Here is a 12417-nt window from a genome sequence, read left to right as displayed (position 1 = left end):
TGGCTGTGTGACTGGGACAGTTACTAACATGCTCTGAGTTGAATGTCCTCATAAAGTAAAAGGGTATAAAGCTTTTCACAGGGTTCTGTAAGGTTTTGAATAACAGAGGTAAACAGCTTGGGCCTAATGCATGGCACATAGTAAGTGCTTAGTGAACATCAGCTGGAATTCAAATGATCTTTAACATTCATTAAATAAAATCTGTGAAGTGGACAACACAAAAGGCCTCTTGGATTATTCCAGCGTGTGGGTGTGTGCGTGTGCGCACATGTGTTAATGTGTAGGTCTGTGCATAAAACATCTTTCTATTTTCCTGGAAACAATTAAAAGACACTTGATTCTCATGGTTACCAGGGTGAAAAGCTAGGAGTAACAAAGAGACCATTTCTATTCCTTCTGTACTTCCTGTGCGGTTGACAATTTCTAGACTTACACATATTACCTTCTGTCTTCCATCAAATATCAAGAGATTATCAGCAGAGAGAGAGAGATCCGTTCTATTTTTAAAACATTGTACTTCATACAATTTTATATTTAAAGAAAAAAAACCCCAAATATTTTACACAGTGGTGCCTCAGTTCACAAACTCAATTCTCTTCACAACTCTGGGCCTAACTCGCATCAAATTTTCCCATCAGGTCAACACTGACCCTAAACATTGAGTTTGATCCAAGTCTTTTCCAATACTGTTTGTGACCAGAATCATGGAAAGAATTGAGTTTGTGAACCAAAGTACCACTATACTTTGTTTTAAAGATTCTTAGTGATAAATTTAGGAATAAAATACTTTTAAGCCAAAAGCTCTTTGAAGAAAGCACAAAAAAGATCAATATTTCAATGAACTCTTACCCTCAAGAAAGCAAAAAGCCAACCCAGAGAACTGGGGAAAACATCTGCAAATTATATACCCGATAAGGGCCTAGTATCCAGCATATATAAAGAACTCTCACAACTCAATGAGTTTTTCAAGTGGGCAAAGGATCTGAACAAACATTTTTCCAGGGAAGATATACACATGACCAGTAAGTGCATGAAAACATGTTTAACATCATTAGCCATCAGAAAATACAAATAAAAACTACAGCGAGATGCCCATCATACCCATGAGAGTGCCTATAACCAAAAAATTAGATAATTACAAATGCTGGTAGGAATGTAAAATGGTGCAGCTACTTTAGAAAAAAAATCTGTCAAATTAAGATCAGAGTTAACGTATAAGCCAGGAATTTCACTGTTAGTTATATGCCCGAAATAAAGGAAAATATATATGCATGGTAAAACTTACACAGGCAGCCTAAATGCTCATCAGTTTTTATTTATGAAAGAATAAGTAAAAGTGGTCTATTTGCACCTTGGTAATATATTTTAGACTATGAAAAGGTACAACAGCATGGATGGACCTTGAAGCATTATGCTGAGTGAAAGAAGCCAGACCTGAAAGTCTGTATACTGTAGATTCCACTTACGGAACATTCTCAGCAGAGGCAAGTCTATGGAGACAGAAGGCTGGTCTGTTGCCTGGAGCTGGAGGGGATGGGTTGAGGGTGTGGAAAGTGGGCAGTGATGGTGAGGAGTACAGGGCCTCTGTGTGGGGTTCTGAAATGTTCCAAAGTGGACTGAGGACGTTCCATACACTGTGCATATAGTAAAACCCCTGAACTATACACACAGGTGGATGAAATTTTGGCATGTGAATTTTTGACATTTAAAATTCTGGTGGAATATGAGCCATCTCAATAAAGTGGTTACAGATAGAAATAGCCCAGTAAATAAAACGAGAAAGACTTCTTAGAAGGCGTGCTTGATCAAAGCTAGGGATCATTTAGTGTGGCCATATGCAGTAGACTGGGCTGGGCACACACACGGTTCCCACAAGGCTGTGGCCTGCACCCCCAGCCACTCACCCTTGGTGCAGTAGGTGACCTCCCCGGCATAGTGGAAGAGTCGGAACTCCATCCAGCCAATCCTCTTTCGGCCCTTTGGACCAGCCAGCTTGCGCCTATAAGACATGGGCAGGCACGCAGTGAGCCTTGCAACCCCCTGCAACAGAGGAGCCCCAGCGCATCAAGCAGGGCGTAAGGGATGGAAGATAGAGCCAACTGCCTGCAGAGGGCGCAGGAAGCCCTGCTACCTGTTCTCTGAGTACAGATCCAGGTCTCCCTACAGTGAGATCCTTTTTTCTCCTGAGAAGCAGAGAACAACAATCCTGCATTTTAAAAATGAAATAACTTCGATTTTCCCAGATGATAAGAAATGATTTTGCTATATTTTTATAATGTAGAGAAAGTAAAATATGAAATATCTTGTTTCAGATTCTAAAGACACATAATGTGCATATGTATACTGTGTGTGTGTGTGTGAACGCGTGTGTGATACTGGGGATTGACTCCGGGCCTCTGTGCTAAGCTCCCTCCCCAGCCTTTTATTTTTTCAGGTCGAGTCTCGCCAAGTCCCTAAAGTTGTTCAGGCTGGGCTTCAATCTGTGATCATTCTGCCTCAGCCTCCTGGAGTGTTGGAATTACAGGTATGTACCATACCTGGTTTCATGACGTTTAAGTAACATGTTCTTGATTATAGCATATGTTGATAGCACACATACCCTAAATTTACAGCTCAATGAGTTTTTGCAAACCAAACACAACCGTGTAACCTGCATCCAAATCAAGAGACAGAATAGTACTGGTTCCTGAGCACTGTCTCACCTGAGTCCTTCCTGTCATAGCTTGACCACTAATCACATAGATCAATTTTACTTTGTTTTATACTTTAGAGACATGGTATTAGAAGTATATCCTTAGACATAGGAGCAATTAGTTCCTGTGAGTGGTAAGATACTACCACTGAGCTACATTTCCAGTCCTCAAATCAGTACTTTATGACACCAGAGCTGTGGAGTTTTTGTTTTGTTTTGTTTTTGTGCTGGGGACTAAATCAGGCTTTCACACTAAGCACACGCTCTACAACTGATCCACACTCCCACACCAGAGCATATGTTTTTAAATTCTCTCTTTTTGGTTTCAAAGACTAAGTTAAAATTCTAATTTCTTGTGTGGGATGCTATAAATACTCTATATCTTGATCTGCATGATGATTACACTGGCACCTACAAAGATAACATTGCACTGGGTTGTACACTTTAGATCTACAGTCATTACATGAAAAACACATACTTAAGAGAGACTGTTTCCTACCCAAATGTAATGATAATTGGCTAAATCAAGATACAAAATCTGAAAACAATCTTACTCGGAATCCATTTGAGTTTGATTTTTACTAACAAAGGTATGCATACACGCATTCACATTGCAGTGGCAAGCAGAAACGCTGTAATGACATTCAGGACTTGGAGGCAGGTTTATTATATCAATGGGCACTGATTGGGATCATTCCCAGACACCAGGCCCTGATCTCTGGTGGTCTAGGGCTTATATGGGATAAGCAAGCAGGAGGTACAGAGGCAGAGTGGCTGGTCAGTTGGAGACTGTTTATACAGTGTGCATCACCATGACCAGCTGTTCTAAGAGATAGGAGCAACTGGAACAGGCAGTATTACCTGGGCAATTAACAAACTGAACTATACTGGCTGGGGTAGGGGCATTTTCTGCTACATTTACCTCCTTTTTCAGTTTCCTTAGAGAATCTTTTCTGTGCATATTAGATGCGCACAAGGCCCAACTAGAAGCAGTAACATTAGGGTTTTCAGTGGTCCTAGCAAAGGTCCCCAATATTGTTTTACCACAAAGTTTTCCCCTAAGTTGTTTTTTAGGAGGAGATATAATTTAGGCCTGTGTCTTGGACACTCATCAAATCTCGTTCAAGTGTTTGATTGTTCTATTCTCTTGGAGCAACCATTCATAGAACTTAAGGCAAAAAACACAGCTAATGGGATGGAATCAGGGACTGGGGTAATCAGAATCCAGGTCAATTAATAAAAACCACAGCTAGCAGGGGGTCAGGGAAGCAAAGACTGGGGCAAGCAGCCTGAAAAGACACAAAAATCAAGGGGAATAGGTGTGGAGCAGTCCTGTGAACAGCTTCAGGTGTGCTCAGGCTTCAGGGTTTGAGTGCACTGTCTCTTTAAAGTGAGCCCTAGAGGAGCTGTCCAGGTAAATTTCCCAGCAGATCTAAGGCTGAATTTCTGAAACTTGTAGAGGTAGTTAATATGTACCTGGGTTATCTGTATGCAGGAAGGTCTATAGATAGAGCTGGTCTTTTAACTGGTTATAAAATGTTTCTGTAGGGTTGTGTTTTATTTTTGCATAATCTACCTATATATCTTTAAATGGGGAGAGTCTGCTATAATGCATAGGTCAGAGCTGGTGACACAGATGCTAAAGCCTGAGCTGGCTGTAGGGGTACGGTACCAGCACTGTGGCTTGAGCTTGTAGAACAAATGGTGGGGGCAGGTCTGGCTCTAATCTTTTTTTTTTTCTTGTATGAGGGATTGAACTCAGGACTGGCTCTAATCTTCAGGGAATACCAGGTAAAGTTTTTCTGGCTGGGGTTGGTGTTTCAGGAGGATACTTAGGCCTCTGGACCAGGTAATTTTGCATCAGTGGCAGGTTTCCAAATAGTAACCAGAAGCAGTTTTTTGTGCAGAGCATCCCTGCAGGAGATTTTGGCCAAAATAGTTTTGTCCAAGGTGACCACAGCATATATAGCCTGTTGGACTACATTCCTATCAGAGATACTTCCATCCATAAACAGGGTGTACTCAGCATCTGTTGGGGGGTCCATTTTTTAGAATAGTTCATCCCAGCATAGCATGTAGCATGTGGAGAGTTAGCTCTCAGTCTAAGGTAAGCTTGGGAGCTGTCTTGATCAGAGGGACAGTGGCTGTTAGAGCATGGGCACAAAGGGAAGAGGCAGTCTGTAGTGGCCAAATTCAAGTATTTTCTCAGGTAGCCTACTGGGCTTTCCCAGGAGCTGATGGTCTGAGTAAACATCATTGTTTCTATGAACTGAAGGGTCCAGATTTTATAGGAGCCAGCAGCTCTAAGAAATTTGTGGAGTTTCCTTTTTATAACCAGTTCCTTCCAGCTATTGTCGTAGAGCTTTCGTGCCTTTTCAGCTGGCAGCTTGGGTGTCAGAAGTGTGGTGAAGAGGAAACAAGCTTTTGAATCTATGGGAGATTGAGTCTAGGTCAGCTGGCTTTTGAGGTCAGAACTGGGGTCTTTGTGAAGAAGGGCTGGCTGACAGGAGCCAACCACAGGCAGAGTAAGGCATTCATTAGGTACAGGGAGGTGTGTGACCAGCAGGCTGTGAGTGACAGGAGACTGCAGCGGTGTATATGGAGGGCAATCAAGGTGGCACTGGGAGCTTAGAGATCTTGGATTGGCTTCATAGGCAGGAGAGGTGTATTCCAGCAGTTTAACCATCCATAAACATTTTGTGGTTTGGAAACCTCTGGATGTGTGGTTGAATTACTAGTTGAGTCTCCTGTGGCATGTTTGATGTAGGAGTGGGTTGTCCCAGGATGGAGTTTACAGTAATAGAATTGTTGATTTGGAAGGGGCAGAGAAACAGTCTCCCTCAGAGTGGTCAGATATGATGTCAGAGCGTCCCTGAAAGTAGTTGGGAGAGTTTCCAAATCCTTGTGGCAATTGAGTAACAGTCCACAAAGGGTGCATGGGCTGGGAACTGCAGAATTCAAGGTAATGGCTCATTGTTGGTGGCATGGACATCTCGCCAAGGCGAGTAACAATTTATCAGGCTGTCATGTGTCTGGATCCCTCTTTGTGTTTCCATTTGATGGCAACCAGAGTCATGGTGAGTTAGCATGATGGATGACCAGCCCAGAGGTGAGTCTTTAGTTTATATCTCTGGGAGGGGAGTTTTTAGAACCTCAGGATTGTGGCTATCTGTCTCAGACTGATGCAGGCATCATCCTTCTCTCAGGGAACAAAGTTAAAAGTTCAGGGTCAATTGAGAGGGAGGCTGCCTGGCTTGGTGTGAAGGAGATGCCCTCCAAGGCTGTAAGTTTGTGCCTGGCAGAAGGGGTGAGAGGCAAGAGTCCCAGTTGCCCTGGTGATGGTAACTTTTTGACAGAGGGAACTTTTGGAGGCAGAGAGTTCTGTTCCATCATCTATCAGGAAAGTCAGTCACAGGTTTGCCTCTGACTTTTGCAATGACCATGGGCTCTCAGGATCCAATTTGATAGGGTTCAATCTGTCCTATCTATTCATACCTGACAGGGTGTAACTCATTTGTCAGGGCTGACAGTTCAAATTTTCCTCAGTCAAAATGTAGAATTCAGAAGGAGTTGACAGTCATCTCAGGGGAGCATCAGATGATGCAGTCTGATCAGGGTACACATGTAAGCAGAAGGCTATGGAGGGCCTTGTGGCCAAATGTAAGCAATGGCTAGTTGGAATAAGTTCATTTGTCAGGCAGTAGATGAGTCAGGAGTGAAGCATAGATGTTGGCAGCAACTGCAGCAGCTAACAAGGGTGCCAAGGTGGAATTCTCGGGAAGAATGGGCCTTTTCTTTTCTTTGAGATGCAGGGAGTGATTTGGTTTCATTTTTCAACTCCATAAGAGCCCCTCTTTCTGGAGTCAGAGAGTGTGAGTTTTAACTAATTAGTGTCTATTCCATTTCCCTATGCTGTGTGTTGTGTACCCTTGAGTGGTGGTGCAACAGACAAAGAGTGGGTGCCCCTCAGACAGAGACCATTCAGATACCTGCCTGAGATGCCCTTCAGGGGGATTTAGGCAAGACTTAGCAACCTCCATTATGCCATACATTGCTTACCACAGAACCACTGGTGAGGGCCCAATCAGCCACTGTGACCGGTGCTTCCCAGTCTTGGTGCACAGATGGAGCAGCCTATTTCTTATGCTGTCCAGTCCATTCACTCACAGAGTCATTCAGCAGGCATTCAGTGGTTGAACATTCCAACCCCTTTCCTTTTTTTTTCTTGATACTGGGGATCAAAGTCATTACTTTACTCTTGCCAGGAAGGTGCTTATGCCATTGAGCTACATCCCCAGCCCTTTAGCCCCTTTTCTTTGAGGGCCTTAACTAACAATAGTTAATCAAACTCTTCTGCTCAAACATGGAAATAGTGACAGACTAACTGGGATGCCCTAGGGGATCTTAATTGAATCATGTAGGTAGGCAGATAGACAGAGATTGCATCCTCCTCCTTTTGTAGTCCATATTAGCTGCTTGAGTGGGAAAGCAGGAATCCTCCTACAGACCTCCAAGGGGATTCAAGAAATCTCGAGGGCACACCTTCCTTTGGGCTCTGGAGAGGTCTTTGCTTTGTCCATGAGGGCCACAACTGGTGACCAAGAGGTTAGCACCAGATGCAACAGCAAGCAGAAACACCAAAATAATACCCAGGATTTGGAGGTGGATTTATTTACATCAATGGGCCCTGATCTCTGGTGGTCTAGGGCTTGTATGAGATAAGCAAGTAGGAAGCACAGAGGCAGAGTGGCTGTATAGTGTGCATCACTGTGACATGCTATGTATCACAGTGACCAGCTGTTTCTTTTTTTTTTTTTGGTACTGGGGATCGAACTCACAGCCTTGTGCTTTCCAGGCAGGTGCTTATGCTGCTGAGCTAAATCCCCTGCCCCTCAGTTGTTTCTAAGAGATGTGAGCTACTGGAACTGGAACAGAACTATTACCTGGGCAACTAACAAACTGAAGTATATTGGCTGAGAAGGGGGGGTGTTTTCTGCTACAATATGGGTTGATGTATCATCATGATATTTTTATGTGTGAAGAAACAGTTGTACGCTTGAGGCACAAATCAAAGAGCACAGAAACCCTCCCTCAGCAGCCTGTCAATTGAAGCACTTACGTCTGGAAGTGTGCGTGCTGGCCCACTTTCTCTTCTAGTTTCTCCAGGAAACTCAAGTCTGTAGCAGGGCCAGGGCGGATACATTCTTCATCCTTCAAAAGAAAAAGAGACACCTTGCTCCACAGTATCACTCTCCATCAAATCCAAATTTAAATGCTTCTGCCAGCAATGGCAGAAGGTGCTAGGCTAAAATGCTGGCATCTCCCATGAGATCAGGAGAGCCATTGGGGAGCTTCCGAGATCTGTGCAGGACACTGTAGGGAAACTCCATGAACAGTCAACTCTCCCTGACTTCTGACTGATATGTATTTTCGAAGCTTTCCCAAGGTCCCCCCCAGTTGCCATAGTTACTGTACTTAATAATTCAACCTCTCTTTCTCTTAACCAGTTATTACTAACCAACAAGAGCCACATGCAAGTAGAGCTTTTGCATTAGGACCAAAGTCCTGTTTCTTACATCTGGTTCTCAGTGATACCATTTAGTTGACCACCTTGAAAAATTACAAATGAATCTAGCTTTTATTAAAATAACAACAAAAATCTGGGCTACAGGTTGATGAGACAACTTATATGAAGTGCGTTTCCATATGGAAACCAAAAGCAGCAGGCATTTATTATTAACGTGTTTTGAAAGCCAGGGGTAGTAATTCATGTGGGCCAGCTATGTCACCTGGCGCTTACTGGAACGTGTCCTTCCCCAGATGTGCACACGCTGCCCTCGTCACTTCCAGGTCTTGGCTCAAATGCCACCTTCTCAGCGAGCCCCTCCAATCTTTTCTAAAATGGAGCCCCACCCCACTGCCTGCGGGAAGGATCTTCCTTTGCTACCTTTTCTCCATAGCACAATCGATATATTTTCCCCAGTAGGATGTTTGCTGTTTGACTCTCAAAGTAAGAAATTAAAAGATTCCTGAGAGCAGGAGTTTGTGGCTGTCTTTCTCACTGCTGAGCCCCAAAGCACAAGGCACAATCCAGGTACAAAATAAGCCCAACATAAGCATTTGTAGGATGAGTAGAGGTGAACATGTGTCACAGGCCAGGCATAGCTCCAAGCACTCTTGAGTGTTTGATTGCTCCTTAGCCCTACAGCTCCTCTGCCTGTACCCATACAAAGTTGAACCTGGAGCACAAAGAGGTTAAGGCCCGTGGCTAATGTTACACAGGTGCCGTTCACATTTGCAGCAACAACAGTTGCCACCTATTCAGGTCCCTGCTGTGCTTTAGTGTGCTGGATTCTCAGGGTAATTGGTGGCTGTGCTAGGGACAGGAGGACAGGAGGGAAAAGGGACCAATTATTTTCACTAATAGGGAGGCAAACAGTGGTACCAATGACCCTAAAGGACAAGCAAGGTAATGATTTCTTGTTTGCTGTTAGAATATATTTTAAAAATTGACATCGAATTTGATGAATTATGGATTCAAGAATACTGATATTCCATAAATTGCAATAGCTCAAAACACAATCACAAGCCCATTCCAAGGTGCCTCAACTCTAATTCAACAGACATTTTTGCAAAGCCTCCTTTTATGTGTGCTGGCTTCTTGGTTGTACTAAGCATGGAGCAAGCCCCTCTTCAATGGCCACTGTATTCCTTCACTCTCTGTTACTGTAACAAAATGCCTGAGGCTGGGAACTTCATAAAGAGGAGGTTTAGTTAGCTCCCAGTTCTGCAGGCCCAAGGGCGTGCTGCTGGACACTGCTCAGCTCTGGGGAGACCCCACAGTAGATGGCGTCCCACTAGCACAGGAAGCCAGAGAAAGGCTCAAAAGGGGCCTCACACCATTATTCTTATTCTTATTCTTATTCTTATTCTTATTCTTATTCTTATTCTTATTCTTATTGTTCTGGGGATTGAACTCAGGGTCTTCACACTGAGTTACACCTCTGACCCAATTTTATTTTTTATTTGAGACAGGTTCTCCAACTAAGTCACTAAGTTGCTGAGGCTGGGCTGGAATTTGCCACCCTCATGCCTCAGCCTCCCACAGTGCTGGGATTACTGGCACACACCACCACACCCAGCCAGCCTTTCTCTTTTGCAACAACCCTCTCAGGAGAATGGAACTAACCAGGATCCTGCAAGAACTACATCCATTCCTTTTGAAGACAGCACCACAATGATCTAGTCATTTCCCACCAAGTCCTACCACCTAAAGGTTTTTCCACTTGCCAGCAGCACCACACTGACCCCCAAATTCCTTACATGAGAACCCTTGGGGCGCAAACTATATCTAAACAGAGCAGCCACTAAACAGCTGCCTAACTTGGTCTATGTAATGGAAGGGAGACATGCACAGTTTTCCTCCCGAGATCTATCCTTGTTGCCCTGTGTGTTATAATTTAGGCTTAAGAATCTTCTGGAGAGGACAAAGCTCCGCCTAGAGTTCCAAGCAAGAGTTCAAGACAGCTCAATTTGTGCCTTTCAACACCCTCCTGGGTCCAGCCAGCCCTTCTGAAGCCTGGAAAAATTCTTCCCCATGTTGCAAACACCTGCCGGATGACGGTTCTCGGTCAACATTTGTTTCTCACCAGAATGGATATAATTCCCTTGTGTCTCTCTTCTACCAAGTCACAGATGATCTTGTTGTTGAAGTACTGAATTGGCTCCCACTGAAATGACAAAGGGGAAGAGTTCTCCATGCAAATGAGCGTGGAGGACACTGCTTTCAAAATGATTTTCTAAATACATTTTCAAAATCTGATCATTATATCCAACTTTAAAAAAGAAAAAAGAGCCGTTCTATCAAAACGAGCAGAAAGACTAAAAAATAGTCCGCATGCTGATTGGGCACACTGCCAATGAAACAAGATTTCTCAAGCGAACGTCTTCAGCCAGATGAAGGAATCAAACAAGGAGCAACTGTCAGAACGCTTACCTCGATGCCTTCCGATTCGTACTCCGCCTGCTCTGCTTTCAGAGTCCTCTCTATTAGCAGCTGCTGGAGTTTCTCATTGCAGTAATTTATGCAGAACTGCTCAAAGCTGCGGATGCAAGGGAATGAAATAATAAAAGCACGCAAATAGGCCAGCTCTTCAAAACTGTGCTACTTTTTAAAAGCGTACTTTTTAATAAAGAAAAAGTTATTAGTAAAATAATTTCCTAAATAAATTGAGAGAGTGAAGTTGAAATACATTCAATTTTTTTTTAAAGTACTAGAGACAGTTCGGGATTCTTGCACTGAGCTGGTACATCTTCAGTCCTTTTTTATTTTGTATTTTGAGACAAGGTCTTGCTAAGTCACTAAGTTGCCCAGGTCAGGCTAGAAACTTGAGACCCAGGGGCTGGAGATTTAGCTCAGCGGCATAAGTGCCTGCCTTGCAAGCAGGAGGTTGTGAGTTTGATCCCCGGTACTGATAAAAAGGAAAAAGACAAAAAAAAAAAAACAAAAAAACAAAAAAAAAAACCTTGAGATCCTCCCACCTCAGCCTCCCAGTAAACTGGGATTATAGGCATGTGCCACTGCACTGGGCTTATTATTCACTTTTTAAGTGGATTATTCCACTTCTAGAGAATTTCCAGGGATAGGAAAATCAATTTTAGTAACATTAACCTGTTTCCCTTTTGCCTTGAGAATACACACAAGTAACAAAGTTGGGGCCGCAAAGTTTCCCATGAACCCCCCCAAAGTTTCCCATGAAATAGCCCACTTTTATTATTCTTTTCACATTGCTCTAGTATATGGATAGTCTTTAGAAATGAAGACTTCATTCTATTTACAGGATTCAGTTTTAGTAGTGGTATTTCTCTTTATAAAACACAGTAATTTTTAATTGCTGACAGTTAGATGAATGCTGGCAGCAAGCTGCACTATTTTTTTCCTAAACAGGAAATGGGATTTTTGAAGATGAATTAAACTTTGACTGAAACCACAAAGTGGGGCTAGCGACAGCTAGGCAGAGCACGGCAAAACTCACCCATTCTTGTCGAAGACTTCAAACCCATAGATATCCAGCAATCCAATCACAGTTTTTTGGGTGAAATCCTAGTCAAATAACACACAGCAAGAATAGTGAGTGCTGAGGCTTTCGATGGCGTGCGTGCATCCCAGCCATGAGGGCTGGCGGGGTGGTATTTAGTCCCCACGTGAGGTATTAAGTGGAGCGAAACCTAATTCAGCTAGGGAGTTGGGAGGTGATTAGGGGATTGGATAAGACCATCAGAAATCGGCCCTACGATCTAATCCTGGCACTTTACAAGAAGAGAGAGAGAGACAAGAAGACGCGAGGACATGTGCTCCCTGTCCCTTGTCATGCGGTGTCCTGTGCCAGCAAGAAGGGCATCGTCACTGGGGACTCTCCAGTCTCCAGAACTGTGAGCTAAATAAGTCTCTTTTTCTTCAAAAGTCACCCAGCCTCTGATATGTCATTATGGTAACAGAAAATAGACTCATTCGGGAGCATTATTTTTAAACTTTGTGATACTTAAAACCCTGTGGCTGCCTCCAAAGCCGGGCTTGGCGTTTTCTTCCAGGGGGTTCACAGGATAACCCTGGGGGGCTGCAGCCTGCCTCAGTCCCCCTGCAGCTTTCCTGTTCATCACCTGGGTGGTGACACCTTCCCCTCCTGATTCACATCTTTTGTGTCCGATCCTTTCAGCCTGCAGAG

The 12417-nt window shown here is 43.6% G+C and overlaps 1 protein-coding gene across 1 annotated transcript in view; it reads right to left on the bottom strand.

Annotated features, from left to right (window-relative positions):
• The window catches only part of Myo1h (myosin IH), a 46506-nt gene that overhangs the window by 20954 nt on the left and 13135 nt on the right, over nucleotides 1–12417 (bottom strand). The window contains exons 10-14 of the mRNA XM_013141525.2: nucleotides 11728–11795; nucleotides 10689–10794; nucleotides 10342–10422; nucleotides 7812–7903; nucleotides 1905–1999 (exon numbers count right to left, since the gene is read on the bottom strand). Of these exons, the coding sequence (XP_012996979.1) occupies nucleotides 1905–1999; nucleotides 7812–7903; nucleotides 10342–10422; nucleotides 10689–10794; nucleotides 11728–11795 (442 nt within the window). The remainder of the gene's footprint in view (nucleotides 1–1904; nucleotides 2000–7811; nucleotides 7904–10341; nucleotides 10423–10688; nucleotides 10795–11727; nucleotides 11796–12417) is intronic.

The sequence above is a fragment of the Cavia porcellus genome, unplaced genomic scaffold (genome assembly GCF_034190915.1).
Source record: "Cavia porcellus strain 051 isolate PalLab524CR breed Dunkin Hartley unplaced genomic scaffold, mCavPor4.1 scaffold_16, whole genome shotgun sequence".
In the NCBI taxonomy this organism is placed as follows: Eukaryota; Metazoa; Chordata; class Mammalia; order Rodentia; family Caviidae; genus Cavia; species Cavia porcellus.
Note: the sequence above shows the minus strand (reverse complement) of the source record. Positions and strands in the feature narration are given on the sequence as shown.